Source organism: Protopterus annectens, chromosome 6.part0, assembly GCF_019279795.1.
Source record: "Protopterus annectens isolate FY-2018-M chromosome 6.part0, PAN1.0, whole genome shotgun sequence".
NCBI lineage: Eukaryota > Metazoa > Chordata > Ceratodontiformes > Protopteridae > Protopterus > Protopterus annectens.
This window is the reverse complement of record NC_056737.1, coordinates 30339040-30359810: the sequence shown is the minus strand read 5'-3', so window position 1 is coordinate 30359810 and position 20771 is coordinate 30339040. Positions and strand designations below refer to the sequence as shown.

Sequence of the window (20771 nt, the reverse complement as noted above, 5' to 3'; positions counted from 1 at the left end):
AAATAAAGGGTCTTCTCGTGTATGACTTGTCTCTTTTAACTGCTGACCCAGCTTGTGATCTCTTCAGCTGCCTGCTCAAATAAAAAGTCCTTGGCCTCCTCTAATTGACTGCCCCTTGATAGAGGGGAAAAGGATACCACTTCCTAGTAAGCTAGCCTTTAGAATGTTAAATGATCAAGGTTATATGCGGAAATTTATTTTACAGTGTATGTACAGTTTGGATGATTTTGCTGCATCCTTACTTGCACAACAAAAATCTTATATGAATGAAATTGTTTCTAATTTGACTCTGGCTTTGAAACATGCTTCAAGAGGTGTACTTGAAATTACAGGTCCAGTCTCAAGAAATGCTGGTACTTCTGTTGTACTAAGACTGTATGCTTAGTTACATAATCAGAACTTGTTTGATTTAAAAGTCAAACTTTTGATTGCACCTTTAAGGTCTGACTTGGTGTTTGGGGCTTGTGTTACACAGATTCTCAAACAGTGGGATAATAGAGGCAAATTATTATGTGTGGGGTATCTAGGATGTTTTATTTACCCAAGTTCTCCCCCAAACAGGGCATCTTCCTTTAAGGGGCAGAACAAACAAAAATCCCAGCCAAGCAAATATCAGGAATCAAAAAGGAAATGTCAGAGGGTAATTATTCAAAACCAAACAAGAGGGGTTCCTTTCCAAAAAAAAAGGATCAATCCCCTGCAAAAGATTGGCTTTGCCAAGTTACAGTGCACCCCTACCCCTCCTCCTGCCCTTCCATCTCTTCCTCCTTCTCCCAGGTTCTCTCTCTCTCTCTCTTTCTCCCCTGCATCCTGGCTACAAATAGTCTCTGAAATATGGATTCTGAGAATAATTCAGAGAGGATACACTTGGAAATTCCCATGAAAGGGGGAGGATTTTCTATCAGCTGCCAGCACCCACCAGGCATGATAGACCTGTTTCCTCCATTGCTCCATCTCATGGTAGAAGCAGGGGCCATTGAACCAGTTCCTGTGATACACATAGGTAAATGATTTTACTTCATAATCCTTTTGTTATGAAAAAAGGAGCACTCCTGATGATCCATCCTAGATTTGTCCTTTCTAAACATCTTTGTAAAAATTCCAAAATTTAAAATACTCACCCGACAGTTGGTCCTAGTATTGCTTCCATAACACTGTTTCACGATGTATCTAGACATTAAGGATGCTTATCGTATTCTGTTGCTGTCAGTTTCAGGAAATGTTATCTAATTATCAGTTTTCTGTGTTACCCTTTGGGCTATCTACTGCACCTTGAATGTTTACAAAGTGTCTAGTCCAAGTGGTTGCCTACTGTTGATCCCTAGGTTCATAGTTGATAGAGTTTGTAGATTAGTATTAGGCTAACTGCCCTTGTGGGCCATTTTAAGCCTAGCCAATTACCCCATGTGAGAAGCAAACGCTGCACCTTGTGCCTGTAAGGTAAACGCCTTAACCATTATACCAACCCACATTTTTCCTTATTTAGATGACTTGCTGATTTGTGCATTTTCTGTGTCCAGGTGCTTGGAGTCCACAGGCAAGGTTGCATTCCTCCTTTCCCACCTGGGCTTCAAATAGAACCTACAAAAACCCTTCCTCACACCGTCTCATCTGTTTTCCTGGGTTGTTGCATGGACACAGTAAAAAAGATGGCACTCCTACCAGAAGACATTCAGATTTATCAAGCCATTTTCTTTGAGTTCTTTCTAGACTTGGCATCAGCAATCCTCATGATACCACTATACAGACTATACATGAGAAAAATGTATTGGTATTTGAAGAATTGTCGGACCCAGCACATTCATCCCTTAGATTTTCAGGTGATGGTACTGAGAATTGTGAAATAGGAACTGCAGTGATGAATGGATCAACTGTCTCTGAATCCAGGACTTCATTTCTCTCTTGAGATCCCAGTCAAATCTGCCCATACAGACTTTTCAGAATTTGCATGAGGAACAGTGTCCGTGTGAGTACTTGGGACACACTAAAGAGCATAAACATAAAAGATGTTGGCAGTGATTCATGCCTTAAAAGTTCTTCATCATTTATGGACTCCAGTTACTCTTGTAGTGGTCAAAGACAACACTACCATGATGTGGTATCTGAACAAGTTAGGGGGGGTACAAGGTCAAACTCTCTTTGGTGGTTGGTAGTGATGGCCTTTGTGGTGGCTCTACAGCATTTTCTGACATTTCAGGCTTTGTATATATTCCATTAGAGCAAAACACAGTGGCAGACAGATGAAGCAAATCCTGGACAAACCCTCATGACTGGAGCTCCACATAGAGGTCTTACAGGACTTGATCCTGATGTGGGGAACATGTCAAGTAGATCTGCTTACCTCCTTTTCAAATGGATCCTTGCTGCTATGCTTAGAAGACAGATACTGTATCATTCCCATAGTTGGGAATGTTCCTGTATGCATTTCTACCAATGATTACCAAAGATCATTATGATAACCCTGTTGTAGCCCAAGCAAAGTTGGTTCTCCTTTTTAATGGAATTGACCAAGGGCAATTGCCACAAGGTTCCACAGAGTAAATCTACTCGCACAACATTGGGGGTGAATGGTACTCCCCAAGTTAGACAAATTGCAACTGACCACCTGGATGATTCTGTTTGATACCTTTTACGCACTTGTTTGATGAGGATGTTCAACGGGTATTTATGGAGGCAAGAAAACTTTCAACTAGAAAATCTTAATATTTTCAATTGAACAAGGTTTTATAGATGGTGCCTACCAATAACAGAGGTGCCAAAATGGTTTTGACCCCTCTATTTTGGAAACATCTGTGAGAGCTGCTTACAGACAGCTTGTCATATGCTTCTGTCAAAGTGCATCCTACTGCCATCTCAGCTTGTCTATCCTTGCCCCCCCCTTTGTCTCTTTATGCTGTCAAACAGTTTATGAAAGGAGTGCTGCATGTGATACCCCCCCAAAAGAAGATTCCTCCCCCAAAATCTCAACTTTGTTCTTAAAAAATTGACCTTTCTTCCTTTTGAACCTGCCTCTTAAGCTGACTTGCACTTCATTACTTGGAAGACTGTTTTATTTATTGATCATAGCATCATAAACAGTTACTAGGCTAATGGCCCAAGGACCCTTACAAATCTAGTCAAGTTCTACCCTTGTTTCTATGATTAGCACCTAATGCCCATGTCCAAGAGGGATACAGGTGGATTCCCCAGGGTGAATTTACGGTTACCCATCCAGTCATCCATATCATGTTTGAAGAGGACCAATGAGGTGTTCTGTTGGACATGAAGTGATAGTCTGTTCCAAAGGTGTGGTAACCTCTGGGAGACAAATCTGTCCCTTCAGCATGTTCTATTAATGTCACATAACGATAACACACCAAAGAAATTTATTTCATAAAGCTTTCGGGTCTACACCCTTCATCAGTACAAAGCAATAACATTACTACAACATTTAAATAGGAGAGATCATATAGTCACATGCTTCAGCCCATCCCACTACTTAATGATCAACCAAATCTTAAAAAGACAACACATCATTTAAAATCATACTAAAATTCTACCCAACTATAATGTTACAAAATATAATACTTAATTAATAAATCAGTATTTAAAATACCATACTAAAATATCTTACAATTATATTGCATGTAGTTATAGTGCATGTTATAATGAATATATAAATACACATATAGACATATATAAAAAAAAACCTTGCAACCACCATCATATACATACATACATATAAATACAATTATACACTTTCACACAACATTTCATAACTATTACATAAACATATATTTTATACATTATATGTATGTCATAACCTTTCCCTTTGCCTCTTCACTAGTAGGGGCTTTAGGCTGACGACATTATTTAGACCAGGGAGCACATCTGCCTGAAGTCTAATAATCCATTCTAATTCTTTTAATTCTAGACAGGTGACAGGTGAGACACTGGTGAGTGAGCTGCTATTTGTATTGTGTTCCGCAGAGGAAGTATTATGTGCAGTGTGCTTGTGTTTGTGTTTGGGAGGTCTCTGGTGTTTAGGTATGTTTCTGGCGAGGATGTCCACATATGTAGGTATGTCTGATATGTGTTTGGCTGGAGTAGGAGGTGAGGTGTGCATTCTGACAACCCACTCATTGTCATATGTACTAGCTGGTGTGTGAAAGAGCATGGATTCAAGGTTCTTAATATACTTGCATCTCTCACATGTTAAGTTTGTGTGGAGTAGGAGTAGAGAGTTGTTGAACATGAGGCAGTTGCTACACTGCCTCAGGATGCACATGTCGACCAAGCTGGCTGGAGAAATTGTGGGAAATTGTCCATCCATAGTGTTAGGTAAATTTATATGGTCAGGAAAAGAGGTCACACTTAGGAATGGCTAGTGGGTGAGAGGTGTGTTGGTACCTCTGAGGCTAGGCTTAATGTCCCAGCTGACAGTAGTACAGGGCCACGAGAAACCTCTGGAAGACCACAAGCAAAATGTTTGCTTCTGTATGGTAACAACTGCTATGGGGCAGTACACAGTGGTGCACTACACGCAGAAAAGTGTGATGTGGGGGCTTAAATAAAGCAAGAAATAACCCTACTCAGACTAGCCAATAAGGACTAAAATCTAACCCCAATAAATTTTGGTACTCAATCAACCAAATACTGCATCCTGGAAATCCTTCCTCCCCACATCCTTACCTAAATAAGACACCTAAACAAACTGCCGCTATCTTCCAACACCTTCTTTACTGACACTATATAAAAACTGATTGATACAAACCCTCCCCCAGCAAATGTTTCTAATCCCTCTGCCCTACCTCAAACTCCTCTACACCTTTTTCTCTTAAACCTGTATCAGTTACCTTTATCAAACTACCACTCTCCAAACCAAAATATGCTCTACTTCTGCTGATAATATTCCTTCCTAGTTTCTCCGGATAGCAGCTGACACTCTGGCCTATCCTGTATCTATCTTGATCAACCGCTCAATCTCCGAGTCTAAAGTTCCATCTATCTGGAAAGAATTTTGTACTTTACCTATCCATAAAGGAGGTAACTCCCAAGAAATCTCTAATTTTAGGCCTGTAGCCATTCTGTCACCCCTCTCTAAACTACTAGAAAAATGCATACACAACCAAACCCTGCAATATCTAGTACAGGAAAACCTACTGACTCCTACACAGCATGGTTTCCGTCCAAAACACAGTACACACACTGCCCTTATCTCCTTTACAAACACTATTTCCCAGGCTTGTGAAACTTGTCTCCTGTTTATTCTTTGACCTTTCTAAAGCCTTTAATTCCATCTCACGCGCACTATTTCTAGCTAAGCTGTCAAATCCAAATTTCTCCCCTGCTACTATCACTTGGTTTCCTAGCTATCTCTCTTATTGGCTACAATCAGTGAAGTGACTCTCCACACTCTCCCCCTCCCTCCCTGTAAAAATGGGTGTTTCCCAAGGATCTATTTTGGGTCCACTACTATTTAATATTTTCACCAATCTGCTTTATACTTCTTGCTCACAGTCATCTCTTGTACTGTATGCAGATGATTCTGCTGTGATCACTATCTCCGACTCTCCCTCTCATCTCGTCTCCACTACTAAGGCTGCCTTCACATCAGTGGAAACTTGGCTCACCAACAACCAATTAATCCTGAATCTCAAAAAAAACAAACTCTTACTCTTTCTTCCAAAAACCCATCTCAAATCCTCTTTCACCTTGCTGTGTGTCAATAACACTCCAATAGTACCTGACTCAAGCACCAAACTCTTAGGTGTCACTGTAGATGATCAACTTAAATATGTCCTGCACATCAACAACTGCATCAAGAAGACCCATCAGAAACTAGGCCTTCTGTACAGAAATAGAAAGTTTCTCACTCCCATTGCAAAACTAACCCTCTCTCTCATACTTACCTCCTACCCAGTCTATTGTATGGTTCTCAACTACTCACAAACCATAATGCCACACTCCTAGCAAAACTTAGCTTTACTTATAACAAGATAGCCAGATTGTCTGCCCAATGTACTTATAAAACCCACCACTGTATCTCACTTAAACTGTCTGGAAATTCCTAATGTGCTTCTTTTCTCTCAGCTCCAGATTATACACTTTATATTATACCAACCTTACTATTGCCCTAACATATCCTCCCTTATATCCTACTGTTCTCCAACTAGATCACTCTGCAGCTCTGACCAAGAACTACCACTTATCCATAAACCTAGGACTAATAATGGATGCAATCTATATAGCTGTCACCCTACCATTGCTTGGAACATGCTTCCACTACAAATTTGCTTACTAAATCAACCAAAACAATTAAAAGCAGCCACCAAAGAACCCTTAAAAAAATCTCTGGTCCTGTCTCTGTACTCACCCTCCATAAATAGCCTCTCCATCCTTAAACAATTTTCACTATTGACCACAGACCTTAACAATTTTCTTCTTCACTCTAACAGCTCTTATTTAATTTATTTTACATTTGTTGACTGGGATAGTCTGAGTGGATATATGTCCATTTTCAGCGGAGGCTCTGGGAGAAAAGCTCCACATACCAAAAAAGAGACAGTACATACATCACTGAGTGATAAACTCAGGCAGACATGTTTAGAAAAATATAGACAAAGAATACAGGCAGATATCAATATACACAATCTGCAGACTTGCATCTGATTGGCAAAGACGTATCAGAAAATTTGAACATAGAATACAATCAGATCTCATAATTCACAATGCTTAGACATTCAAATGCTATGAGGCATAGATACTTGGCTAAACAGGTTGAGGTTGGGTAGCAAGACATGTGTTAGTGAAGTTGTTAGTCAGGTTTAGAACAAGAGCACAGACAATGAGATGTGAGGTATTTTTTGAGTTCTCTTTTAAATAGGGGTAGTGAGGTTTCCTTGGTAACGGTAGTAGGGAGTAGATTCCAGATTTTACTGGTTGAGCTGGAAAATACAGCATTGCCTGCAGAGTTGTTGGATTTTGGGGTCAGTATCATTAGTTTATCAGCTGAGCGTAATGGCCTGGGGGCACTATGAGGGGTGAGAATATTTTTGAGGGCAGGGGTGTTATCAGGTTGATGGAGTATTTTATGCACTACTATAAGCTGGTTGGACTTTAGAAGGGCGGGATACTGTAGATACTCTAGCCATCCCAGTGCCTTGAGTTTCTGGCAATGGTGGGTCCTAAAAGCCATGCCTGTAGCAAATCTGGCTATATGATTGTAACATCCTGATAATTTGTTGAGATCGGTTTTGGATAGATTGGTGAGTACAGGGGAGGCATACATAAGGGTAGAGAGGAGGTGTGATCTTGCAAATAGCTACCATAGCTGGGGGGGGGGGTGAACTTCTACACAACACTGCAAGAGGCGAACAGGGCAGACTCCAATATAAAGAAATTCCAAAACCACAAAGTAAATCAAAGTAGAATCACAGTTTATTAATCCACAAACAATGGAAAGCCAATAAGCTTGTGGAGGGCTTATACGCAAATATAATAGTGCTACAATGGGAGGAGAAATATGTGTTTTTTTCTGATTTTGTTTTTGGTTATATAGCGTATTATACGCATTTCTTAGATGACATTTTTATTTTGTGGGACGGTCCTTATGCTATAATTAATGAATTTATAGCATACATTAATTCCACTACTCAATTTTTTAAAGTTTACACACCAGTTTGACATGCATAAAATAGCATTTTTAGATATTCTATTAAATAAGGATTATAATAAAAGGAGATTTACCTCAAAAATATACAGAAAGGAAACATATTCAAACTCATTGTTGCATTTTACTAGTACCCATCCATGCAAACAAAAAAGAGCAATAATAAAAGGGCAGTTTGTTCGTGCTGCCCGGATGGTATCAGACTTAGAAGAATTTTTTAATGAATGTGACAATTTGAAGAATATAAAGAATAAAAGCAGGCAGAGGCAAGGCTCCAGTTTCTTCAGCTGATTTATTACAAGACACACTTGTATGTCTTGTAATAAATCAGCTGAAGAAACTGGAGCCTTGCCTCTGCCTGCTTTTATTCTTTGGAATTGTTTTGTGTTTTTGCAGAGGTACCTGGTTACTGTTGGAATTATATTTTGCTTTGCTTAATTTGAAGAATATGTTTTTAAAGAGAGGTTATCCCATTAGATTAGTGAATGAGGTTTTGCTGGAGGTGGCAAACAAAAGAGAAAGGAAATTTTATGTTCCCCTCTTGTCAGAAGTTTCAACTACTGAAGGAGTAGTGATGAATGAAATGTTCTTTAATATTAAGAAAGTAAATAATAATTATACTGCGTCATTTATTACCACCTTCACAGTAGATAGTGTGGTTATTAAGAGTATCCTTAATAAAAACTGGGGTATTTTAACACAGGATAGAGATATAAGACCCGATGTTGAAGAGAGACCTGTTACTCTATTTAGGAAGGGTAGGAATTTGAAATGTTTATTTGAAAAGAGAAGTTCATTTAATAATGCAGTTAGGAAGGGACAGATGAGGAAATGTGGGATGTGCAGATATTGTAAACATGTAAAAGAAGGTGAAACATTCTTTGTTAACAATAGACATATACATATTAATTCTAAATACAACTGTAACTCTGAAAGAGTTATATATTGTGCTCAATGTAACCAATGTAGATGTTTCTACATTGGTAAAACTGATAGAAAATTTAAAAACCGTATATATGAGCATTTATATGAAATAAAAACCCATAAGGACACTAATGCATTATATAGGCACATTTCAGAATACAATGAACATTCCTTTTGTTTTTTCATTATAGACAATATAGTTTCTGACATTAGTTTCTGACATTAGAGGTGGTGCATGGTCAATACTACTAGAAAGAAAGGAACTTTACTGGCAGTTATTATTAGATTCTACTAACTGGCCAGGCCTGAATGTTAATTTATCTGTTAGTTCCCTTCTAAAATTAAGAGCTCTTAAAATATGAGATATTTTAATGTACATTTTTTTTTAAAAAGTCTTTTACATATATTTATTATTAATTATAAATAAATAGTGTTTTTTAGTTGTTGTTGTGTCTTTCGGCTTTTCCTGGTTAGGGGTCGCCACAGCGGAACTCCGGTCCGCTAATGATTGGCAGTAGATTTTTACGTGCCGAGTTGCCAGCCCTGACACACAACATTCAACTAAGGTATGCACATTCACGCATGTCTCCACACAGAAGACGCTCTAGCTGAGAATCGGACAGGACAACATCTTACTGTGAGGCGACAACGCTACCGCAGCACCACCACCGCAGTTGCATAGTGTTTTTTAGTATTTATGTATATTAATATTTATTCATATTTTATACATATATTTGCCTTTTTTCTTTAAGGGGGTGTGGTTTATGTGCATGACAGGGTATAAAATGTAGATGTTTGTTTAATTGGATTGTCTGAGGAAGTTCTTTGATAGGACAAAAGCGCTTACTGGCTTTCCATTGTTTGTGGATTAATAAATTGTGATTCTACTTTGATTTACTTTGTGGTTTTGGGATTTCTTTGTATTGGAGTCTGTCCTGTTCGCCTCTTGCAGTGTTGTGTAGGGGGTGAGGAAAGGTTTGGCTCTGTACAGGGAGTCAAGTTTTTTCTTGACAGGCTTAATAGTATGATTGACATGTTTATCAGATTTAAGGTTGTTGTCTGTTATTACGCCTAGAAGCTTTGTATGGTCATCAGAGGAGATAATGGTGTCATTGCTAGATTTGACATTGAAGGAAGGCGGAGGAATTCTACGGTTAGAGGAGTAAAATAGTAGCTTGGTTTTGTTAGGATTTAGAAGCTGGCAGCGATTAGCTAACCATATTTCTACCGTGCTGAAAGTGGTCTGGGTGAGGGTTAGAAGTTGTGTAGGAGAGGAGGCGGAGCATATTAGCATTGAGCCATCTGCATATTGCGTGCAGTTGGCTCCTGGGATGGTGGTGTGCAGATCATTGATAAAGCTAGAGAAAAGAAGGGGACCTAGTATGGACCCTTGTGGGACACCTAGGGTTAGAGGAAGTTGGGATGACAGCTTGCTCTAACATAAGACAGCCTGCTGTCTACCATTTAGGTAGGAGTGAAACCATTGTATTGCGTGTTGGTCTAATCTGATGGTTTGTAGGGTATTGAGCAGTAGCTGATGGTTGACCATATCAAAAGCTTTTGTGAGGTCTAGGAAGAGGGCTGAAGATAGTTTGTTGTTGCTACAATGACGATTGATGACAGAGAAAGATAGAAGAGCTGTGGTGGTACTGTGGAATGGCCTAAAGCCATGCTGAGAGTCGGCGAGCTTTCCGTTTTGAATAAGAAAGTAGATGATTTGTTTGTGTATGCATCTTTCCATGATTTTAGCTAGTGGTGAAAGAATGGCTATAGGTCTAAAGTTAGATAATTCTGTGGAACTTCCTCCTTTATGAAGAGGTATAACGTGATATTTTCCATATCGCTGATGGATCCTTCTGAGATGGATCTGTTGATCAGAATAGAAATGGGAAGTGCTATGGCATCAGCTGCTTTTTGAAGATATTCACCTGGGAGGTGGTCGGCAGCTAGTGTAGTAGGTTTTAGCTTTTTGAGTAAGGTCTAGATCAGCTTGGTAAGTACGGTTTGAAAGGTAAAGGTGGGATGGGTGCTGGGTGGATCAGGGCTAGATGTGCCATAGCTGGTGTTTGTGTCCAATGGAGTGAGATGGGTAGCTAGAGACTGGGATAGTTTCAGTAAAGAAGGAGTTGAAGCTGTTTGCAATTTCAACAATGGATTTATCAAGGGCAGCTGATGGGGTAGGAGTGGCAGAATGGCCTGGGTGGAGAAGATTGTTAATACCAGCCCAGAACTTTTGAGGTTTTAGCTGATATGTTTGTTGTAGGAATGTGTAGTGATTTTTTTTTTGTCTAGAAAATGACAGATTTTTTTGGTCTGGTTCCTTAGCTGCCGGTATCTTACTTGGTCCATATGGGCTTTGGTAACATGCCACCTGGCATAGGCATCGTTTCCTAGTTTCATTTTGGTTTTTGTTTCTTTAGATAGCCACGGTGCAACCATGGCTTTTACATGGAAGGTACGAGTAGGAGCATGGTGATTAAGGATAGCCAGAAATTTGGTATTGAAGTACTCAACTGCTTCTTGTAATGGGAGTCGTTTCAAGACATTCCAATTACATGCTTTGAGTTATTTTTGGAAGTTGTCAAGGTTAAAGTTCCTGACGTTTCTTATAGTTTTGTAGGTGGGCTGGTTGGGAATGTCGGCTTTGAGCCTAATAATATAGGTAAGGCAGTGATCACTTGGATCATCTGGTAATGTACCTGACTTGTACTTTTGGGGATGGCTGTTAATAAGTATCCAGTTGAGGATACTATCTTTGACTCTATTTTTGCTAAATCTGGTGGGGCTGGCAATGACCTGAGTAAACCTGTGGAGGGAGTTTCAGAGGAACAGGTGTTCCAATCAATGTTAAAGTCCCCTAAGACAGTGGTTTCCTGGGGATAGTTAGAAGCTAGCCAATGTAAGATATTTATATTATCACTTCTCCTATGGCCTTGCCAACCTTTCTCTTTCAAGCCATGAATTTCATTTTAGCCTCAGCCTTAACTTCTTTTCCCCTTACATATTCTCCACTTAAACCATTACCAGAAATAAGAAATGCTCATATTGTATCAGTATTTAAGACTATATTGTATAAATATGTCTTATCCACATGCTTGATTAATGTTCAACTTGTAAATACTGTTTTTCCTCCTTGATATTACTGTTGATAATTCCTGTCACATAATTGACTGTTAGCCTTTTTCTGAATACTTTTTTTTCTGTAAATTTTAACTATTGTATTATAATGTTTTCTGGAGCTTTTCTCCCCTGGCCTCCACTGAAAAAGGGCGATCTCAGCTCAGTCGGACAGATTACCAGTCAACAAATATAAAATAAAATAAACATAAGTAAATAAGGATGCTGTCTCTGAGCACTAGTTTAATCATGACGAATTACATGAGACCCGGACAGCACTCTCCTCCCACAAGGGTGCAGAAGAGCCTTCACCAACATGGATAACTTGAATTTGATGCTCAGGAGTTACAAAACAGATCCAGAAACAGCAAACCTGGAACTGAGCTATGCTACAGATGAACTAGTACAGTATACAGTAAAATGTGGCAAAAACAATTCAGACAATTCAAACAGAGAGTAGAATGCAAATGCAAATTAAAGTGCAAAATAAGAGCAAAAACAGGTACTTATAGTTAGTTGGAAGCAGCGGATGCCTCGGATCTTTCAGTATCTCAGTGAAGGGCTGCTTTTAATGCTCAGATGATACCAAACAGTCTAGATTCAGCAAGTCTGAATCTGGCCTGTGCTGTAAAATGCTGATGTACTAGAAATTCAAAGTACATAAAATCACATTCACAGCAGCAAAAAAAAAGTTAAATAAAGTAGCAATTCACCAGCAGTTCCCAGCTTAGAAGGTTGTAGGCCGCACTCTCGACCAGAAGAGTCTAGACCACAAACACTCCCAATGTAAAACACCTAGTTTTGGAAGCCAAGTGCTTAAGTTAGAACTAAGAAACTTCAGAGTAACAGATGCATTAGACCTTCAACCAGCAATTTCCAGCTTAGAAGGGTGTAGGCTATCCTCTCCTGCCACAAGAGTTTAGACCACAAATCTTCCTAATGTAAAATATCTGGTTTGGATCCCAAGTGCGTAAACCAGTATAAAGACACTTAGAATAACAGGCACAATAAGTCTTCACCAGCACTTCCCTGCTTAGAAGGTGTAGGCCACACTCTCCTGCCACAAGAGTCAAGACCTCAACTACCCCAACGTAAAATAACTGGCTTGGAGCCCAAGTGCTTAAACCAGTACTAAGACACTTTCAGAATTTTGTAGCTACAGGCACAAGGAAGCTCTGAGCAGAATTTGCACTTATTTTATACCAACAAGATGAAAGACTTTTATAAGGTTACAACCAGCCAAACAGATAAAAACACAAAAGCATCCGTAAGGAAAGTCTGTGAGCTGCAAGCTCTCTTAGTGGGCCAGCCCTATCAGGTTTTTCACAATGACAAGGTTGTGCTACAAACTAATCCATCATTCATGCCTAAAGTTGTTTTTGAATTTACCTTGAATCAAGCAGTCAACCTCCCAGTGTTCTATCCTGATCCAAAACATGAGAGAAAAGATTCTACATACTTTGACAGCAGTACTGTAGTTGGGGCAGGGTGAGAGGGGCAACATCCCTGGTTGCTAAGTGTTGGGAGGCACGAACAGATGATCCAGATTGCTCTTTAATGCAATACTGGCTTTTAAAAGCCAGTATTGCATTTGCATTGAAAACTTTGAGTGGTCTAACTGTAGCAACAGTTACTACACTTCAAAAGAACAAAAAACTATAGCACTGTGCATGTAGGGTAGAAAATAATTTTTTTAACTGAAACAAGTGCTTAAGTACTCCGTGCAGGCAGGTATGAAATGTAGCAATTTTTTTTTTGCTTATTTTATTTAAAAAAAATGTTAAAATGAAGGTTGGGGTATGGCTCAGAAACTGGACCAGAATGTCTGGAACTGGAAGGAGGGGGCAGGATGTGTCATGCGTGTGGCCACCTGGTTGGTGTGCTAGTAGAAGGACCTTCCGTTTTTGTGTGTGTGTGTGGCTGGAGTGAGGGGGTGGGGTGTGTAGAGCTAACTGTAATAAACACATTTATGGCTTATTACATTGAAGTGCTTTATTTTTTTTTTTTTTTGCTCTTCACATGAGGAGCTAAGGGGGTGGAGTGCCGATTCATAGTGCCAGCTAACAGAAATCTCTATGCTACTGCTTGACAGATCAAAGCCTTTTAGAAATGCTGAACAGCTGTTTGTCTCTTGCATGGGGGCCAAGAAAGTCAACCTGTCAATAAGCAAACTATTGCATGATGGTTGTCCTCTGCTATTGTTTTCTGTTATACTCACCATGGTACATCTCTTCTAGGCAAAGTTGGAGCTCACTCATCTAGAGCCCTTATCCTCTTTGATGGCATATTGGGAAGTGGTGGACTCTATAAGCATTCTAGAGGCAGCAGCCTGGTCCTGTTTTCATACCTTCACAAAGCACTACAAACTAGATTTTCAAAGTCCAGAGTAGACTCTGCAAGGATCATTCACCAGAAGTTCCTGAATCCTTATCCTTCTAACTTGCAAGTAGGATAAGCTTTTTGGGAATCTACCAAAAATACCACTGAGACAGTGGGAATAATTAGCATAGTACAGCTGCATATTCATACTTGCGTTTAACAGTAGATGCTTGAATTTCTCAGTACCTCAGTGGCAGCACCCACCTGCCATCCCACAGATACTGCATAATTGAGGTAGGCTTCAGCCTCTTTAATTTGGTTGTTTCATTTGGTGTTTATATGTTATTGTGATTGGATGCAAATTTACCCTTACTAAATGATTCTGCCTCCTTGTACTTTCCTCTCCTCATCTGTGAAAGTGAGAAAGCTTGAACACTCACTTCCTGATACAACTGAAGGCTTCCCTCTCAGGATATGCTCAACCAATCAGCTATCCTAGGAGGAGAGAGGAAGGGAAGTCTAAGCTTTTAACAGTTGTCCACTAATGGGTTTCCTTGACATAACCGAACATGCTACTGAGGCTGTAAGGAATTCAAACATCTACTGTTACAGGGAAGTAGGACTTGAGCAACTGTACTTTTTCTGCCCATCCCAACTGCCACACATACTATTTTCTAATGCCATTGCTTGCATTGCTTACTCCTGACCTTTTGGGCATGTCCAATACCTCAGGTGTGCTTCTGCGATATGGAATTGTTGTGGCTGTTCTTTGTGGGGGGGGGGGGGGTTGCCCCAGTTACCTGAAAATTATTGGCCCTACTCCGTGGCCAATGACCCATTCTTTCCTTCAGCAACAAAGATGAAAGTAGGTTGAGAGGAGCTATCATGTAGGCAGTCATATTGTAGTTCTTTTTTTTTTTTTAATTTATGGCACTTTCAGAATAACAGGCACAATGAGCCTTTAACCAGCAATTCCCAGTTTAGGAAGGAGCTATCATGTAGGCAGTCATATTGTAGTTCTTTTTTTTTTTTTAATTTATAGCACTTTCAGAATAACAGGCACAATGAGCCTTTAACCAGCAATTCCCAGTTTAGGAGTGAGTAGGCTATCTTCTTCTGCCACAAGAGTTAAGACCACAAAAGTTCCTAATGTAAAATAACTGGTTTGGAACCCAAGTGCCTAAACTGGAACGAAGTCGCTTAGAACAACATGCACAATAAGTTTGGGTTTGAAGCCCAAGTGCTTTGACCAGAACTAAGACACTTTCAGCATAACAGACACACTGAGCCTTCAACCAGCAATTCCTAGCTTAGAAGTGTGTAGACTAGCTGCTCCTGCCACAAGAGTTTAGACCACAAATCTTCCTAATGTAAAATAACTGGCTAGGAATCCAAGTGCTTAAACTAGAACAAACGCACAATAAGCCTTCACTTAGCAATATCCAGCTCAGAAGGGCAGAGGTTATCCTCTCCTTCCACAAAAGTGCAGACCACAAACCTTCTTAATGTAAAATAGGCCTGAAGCCCAAGTCCTTAAACCAAAACTAAGAGGCTTAGAATAACAGTTACAATTTAATCAGGCTACTAACAAGCAGTAATAAATGCAAATGAGCACTTTTAAGAACAAGCAGCAAAAGCAAAATAAAGTAGAAAGAGACACAACTTGTATTTTTGTGAGTAGTAAGAGAGGAAACAGAAATTAATTCAAGGTTAAGAAACTAAGGGGGTGGGCCTTCCCAAATGATCTTACTGTATACAGTAGAATAGCTGCTGCGATAAGACTGGGAGGAGTGTCCAAAATCAAATTTATAGCAGAAGCGGGAAACACAAAAGGCCGCAAAGTTTTAAGAATACAACAAAAGTTGGGTGGGTGCATGGGAAAATAAAATGGATACGGATATCAGAATGGAAGCAAAGCAGTCAACAAGCTAAAGCAAACAATGCAGGTAGAAAAGCAGTGATAATAAATAAATGCAACACAGAATTATTAAATAACACTGAAACAGTTAAAGCAAATCCAAAAAATTACACTTACATCAGCTTGATATTTCAAATGCTTTTGTAGCTAGAGGCACAAGGAAACTCTGAGCAGAATTTCCACTTATTTTATACCAACAAGATGAAAGACTTTTATAAGGTTACAACCAGCCAAACAGATAAAAACACAAAAGCATCTGTAAGGAAAGTCTGTGAGCTGCAAGCTCTCTTAATGGGTCAACCCTGTCAGTTTTTTCACAAGGACAAGGTTGTGCTACAAACTAATCCACCATTCATGCCTAAAGTTGTTTTTGAATTTACCTTGTATCAAGCAATCAACCTCCCAGTGTTCTATCCTGATCCAAAACATGATAGAAAAGATTCTACATACTTTGACAGCAGTACTGTAGATGGGGCAGGGTGAGAGGGGCAACATCCCTGGTTGCTAAGTGTTGGGAGGCACGAACAGATGATCCAGATTGCTCTTTAATGCAATACTGGCTTTTAAAAGCCAGTATTGCATTTGCATTGAAAACGAGTGGTCTAAACTGTAGCAGGGAAGTAGGACTTGAGCAAATGTACTTTCTCTGCCCTTCCCAACTGCCACACATACTATTTTCTAATGCCATTGCTTGCATTGCTTACTCCTGACCTTTTGGGCATGTCCAATACCTCAGGTGTGCTTCTGCGATACGGAATTGTTGTGGCTGTTCTTTGTGGGGGGGGGTTTGCCCCAGCTACCTGCAGATTATTGGCCCTATTCCATGGCCAATGACCCATTCGTTCCTTCAGCAGCAAAGATGAAAGTAGGTTGAGAGGAGCTATCATGTAGGTAGTCATATTGTAGTTCTTTTTTCTTTTTTTTTTTTAAATTTATGGCTATATATCACTCCGCATGCTCGATTCAGCTAGGAAGTTGAGACATAAAATGGGTAAGTAGAGACATGCTGTGAGTGGTTTCTCAGTTCTGCAAGGGACATGCACCATCAGGCAACATTGCTGGCCAGTCCTGAAACTCGGCATTTAGTTTCCTCTGTCTCCACCAAGGAAATTGTGCCAAGCTCATGTGTTCCCTAAGTGTGTGCAGACCCCTCCCACTAGAAAGAGCGAGAGAGAGGCAAGAGAGAGGCAAATGTGCCATGCCCCTTCATTCCTCCCCTTACTCTCTGGCTCCTCAAGTGCTGGGGTACCTAATCAAACTCTGGTTTGCATCACAGACCAAGCTCATTGCATTTCAGTGTGGACAAAGGTCATTCCTTTGTTCACCTTAAAGGTTTAAATTTGCACAGGGAATAAGACTGAATGTGTTAAATATGGTCCTCGATGGAGAGTTAACTTACTACAATATCTGTGGCTCTTGAAAAAGTGGAAGTTTCAAAGAACCGTGTAGAAAGAAAGGAAAAACAGAAAGAAAATATTGATAGTTCGTTATCAGTCTGTAAGTACTAGGCAATGCAGAAATTTGTGAACTAGTAAATCGTTCCTAATTATCTTGCCATTCTAAAACATTTCATCAATTTTTATAGTAGAAATGCTTATAATACATGTTTTGTTTATTGCAGATGGTTATGGCTGCAGCAGAGGATTTGCTACGTTCTGCATCTCAGAATAGCCGCACATCAGTACAAAGGACACAAGCTGGGTGGCTTTTGCTGGCTGCACTTATGACATTAGGTAATACTTTAAGGCTAATAACAATGTAAGCTGAGGCGCAGAACTATATTGCTATAGTAAGAGTTATGTGTACTTGTTATGTTTTCTAACAAATGCAGTTGGAGTTTGCTTTGTTTTTTTTTCCTACAGCCAATATGAGAGCAACTTTCATTTTATTTATTTGCTTGTATGTTGTTCTAACAAAGATGCAACAGTTGAAATGGTGTATTAATTTAGAGCATTCTTTTTAACTTAAAGGATGCTGTGTGTGTTAGCTAAATGTTTAAAACTCATTGTATTCACAGCAGTGCATAATCTGTAGTGTAGTACATGATGTTGTCATTTGTATGTACATTCATTTTGAGTAGGTAAACTGTATTTAGAAATATTCCACTTTATGCCATAGTTTGCCTTAAAGGAGAACTCCACTCTCAGAGATTAACTCAACTCTTAGGTTTCTCTTTTTTCTCCTTCTGCCTACACTGTGGTTTCAATATTCTTTAGCTACCCAGAAGCTGCCTGTGTAGTATAAAACTTATTTCCTTGCTGTGGAGTCAAAGAATGAGAAAGCCCACCCACGTTTTTTAAAAGCTTAACATCTTGTGTGCTTTGGCAGAGGAATTTATCTTTACCTGTACGATACAGCACACATGCAAGAAACTCTGCAGTTTCTCCTGTCCGGTACGTATTTGCCCACCGTGTTACATAGGCATTCCTCAGTATTTCTAATGTCAGCAGTTGCTGTAAAAATGTGCACAGGGTGGTGGAACTTTTCCCTCTTCCTTTGTTGCAGAGAAGTAGGAAAAAACAGTATTAGGTGTACAGTGACCTACTTGTTGTTGGGAAGTGTTCCTTTTGAGTAACTGTAACATAACATTTTTATAGGAAATAGTGTTTGTCTTGCACACAACAGAGAGAGAGAACTACTAATTTGTCATGCTCAAGGATTATGGTTTTGATAATGGGGATGCAGCAAACTTGGAAAATGTAATGCATGAAGACATTAATGCCTCAGTTTAAAAAATCTTGTAGCAATACAAATTCAAGAATAAAGGCTGTAACTTTTTGTGTTCTGCTGCATTGTAAGCACAGAGATGTGAATTGTAAAATCAAGCCCTTTTATACAATGTTTAGGATTTAAAAAACACTCATCCTACTGCAGACACTGGAGAACACAGAAAAAAATTTCTTTGATGTGTCAGTTAACAGCTCCTGGATTATAGTGATAGCTTTGACATCTCGGGAAAAGTGTGTGTGTGTGTGTGTGTGTGTGTGTGTGTGTGTGTGTGTGTGTGTGTGTGTGTATGTGTGTCAGTACTCTCAGGACTGCATGTTGACATCCATACAAAAGTCTACAGTTTAGCTAGTTTCAGTTGTTGGAGGTGTATGACTGCTGTGAAGAGAAATGTATGTGAAGGTTATCTGAGAAAATTGCAAGCACTTCAGTTACAGAAGGTAGGTAAGATGGTTTTGACTCACATTACTCCTTCGTTGTGCATTATTGGGATGGGAAAACAAGATCACTTTCTTATGTCAAGCATGACTGTATAAAGGGAAATGGATTCTGAGAAGGAGACATGAAAGCAGCAAAACAAGACTGTGGTATTATGTGGTAGTTGGGAATTTGGGCTAGACTTCTCAATGGTCTCCAACTGCATACTTAGTAATACCTATGACCAACCTCATAATGGCCATGACAGTGAATCTGATATGTTAAAATACTTCATAAAATAAAAATACAGTGGGGAAAAAAACAGATTTTTGACTTCCAAGGTGGAGCTTTCCTGTAAGAGATCTCTCAAAACAACCAAAGGGGTTTTACCTTCAGCCTCTTGATTAAAATTTGTTGCATTTCTTAGGCATCACTCATGCCACGGTGGTGCAGCAGTTAGCATTGTTGCGTCACAGCAAGAGGTTCTCCGGTTCGATTCTCGGCTGGCACGCCTTCTGTGCAGAGTCTGCATGTCCTCCCCACAGTCGACTGAATTTAAAGACATGCAGGTAGGTGCATGTCTGTGTGGGTGTGCCGCTCGACATCGTAAATATTCACTGCCAATCATTAGCGGACTGGAGTTCCGCTGTGGCGACCCCTAACCGGGAAAAGCCGAAAGAAGACATTTCTTAGGCATCACATTTAGAGATACCATGGCCCATTGGCTCATAGCAGCAAGCTGTGCATTTGCTTTAAGGGACATGATCGAAACAGCTGTCCAAATTTTTCCCATCACTGTGAGTCTCTTCATGCAAGCATTGCAAGAAGATACCTAAGCCTGACGCTAAAAGGAAAGGAATAACTCTTCCTAAGTCTGAGGTGCTTAGGTGATCATCAGATCTTAAAATGGGAATACCAACAGCTTTGTCTGTTCTGCGTTAGATTTTTATGTTCTGTCTGTAACTGCTGTCATTGCCAACAGTTTAGTGATGTCGCATAATACCACTGCCATTTGCAGTTCAGGGCCTTCTCTCACAGATGTGTAAAGAGAAAGAGCATTACTTAAAGGGATAGTTGGAGAGCTACAATGCCCTGGACATGTGGCTAGTGGCAGATAGGTTGACCCCCATGAGTTGGCTCATATTGAGAATCAACCAGGCCCTTGGTGGTCTCTACCCATTTGATGACTCCTTACTCCTAAAGTTGGAAAGTTGATCTCTGGTCTTCTAAATGCTTCTCCCACAAGAAATGAAGTAGAAAAGCTCCTTTCAGTCCCTTCTTTCTTGTTGAAGTCCCATACTGAAGTTGAAGCTGAATCAACCTTCTGTACTTTACAGTGTAGGATATTATTGGTTTGTTTTATTGATGTTATTGTTTGAGATCTCAAGACCAGATTCTTCTGGTGAAAGGACTGGAGTCTGGCTCATTCCCTTATGGAGAGTTTGTATCTGACACTGTTTCTGTGCTTACTGGCCCAGGTTATGGAGTTCCTCCTTTTAAGTAATCCAGGTGGATCTGAGCAGGGTTGTGCAATTGCATGTTTTTTCTGCAGTGAACCTTGTGAACTTATTGGCATAGTGGAGGATAGCTGAGAACATTCATGGTAGTATCTTAAAGAAGACAATATGAGTAAGGTCAGTACTGACTCCCCTTGCATGCTTTGCTTGGGTAGAACATCCAATCAACACTAGTCTAGTG

The 20771-nt window shown here is 39.8% G+C and overlaps 1 protein-coding gene across 2 annotated transcripts in view; it reads left to right on the top strand.

The window, feature by feature from the left end:
* Positions 1-20771, top strand: part of HEATR5A (HEAT repeat containing 5A) — a 2570019-nt gene that overhangs the window by 644017 nt on the left and 1905231 nt on the right. For both annotated transcript variants that reach the window (XM_044073826.1, XM_044073825.1), the window contains exon 10: positions 17551-17662. In XM_044073826.1, the coding sequence (XP_043929761.1) occupies positions 17551-17662 (112 nt within the window). The remainder of the gene's footprint in view (positions 1-17550; positions 17663-20771) is intronic.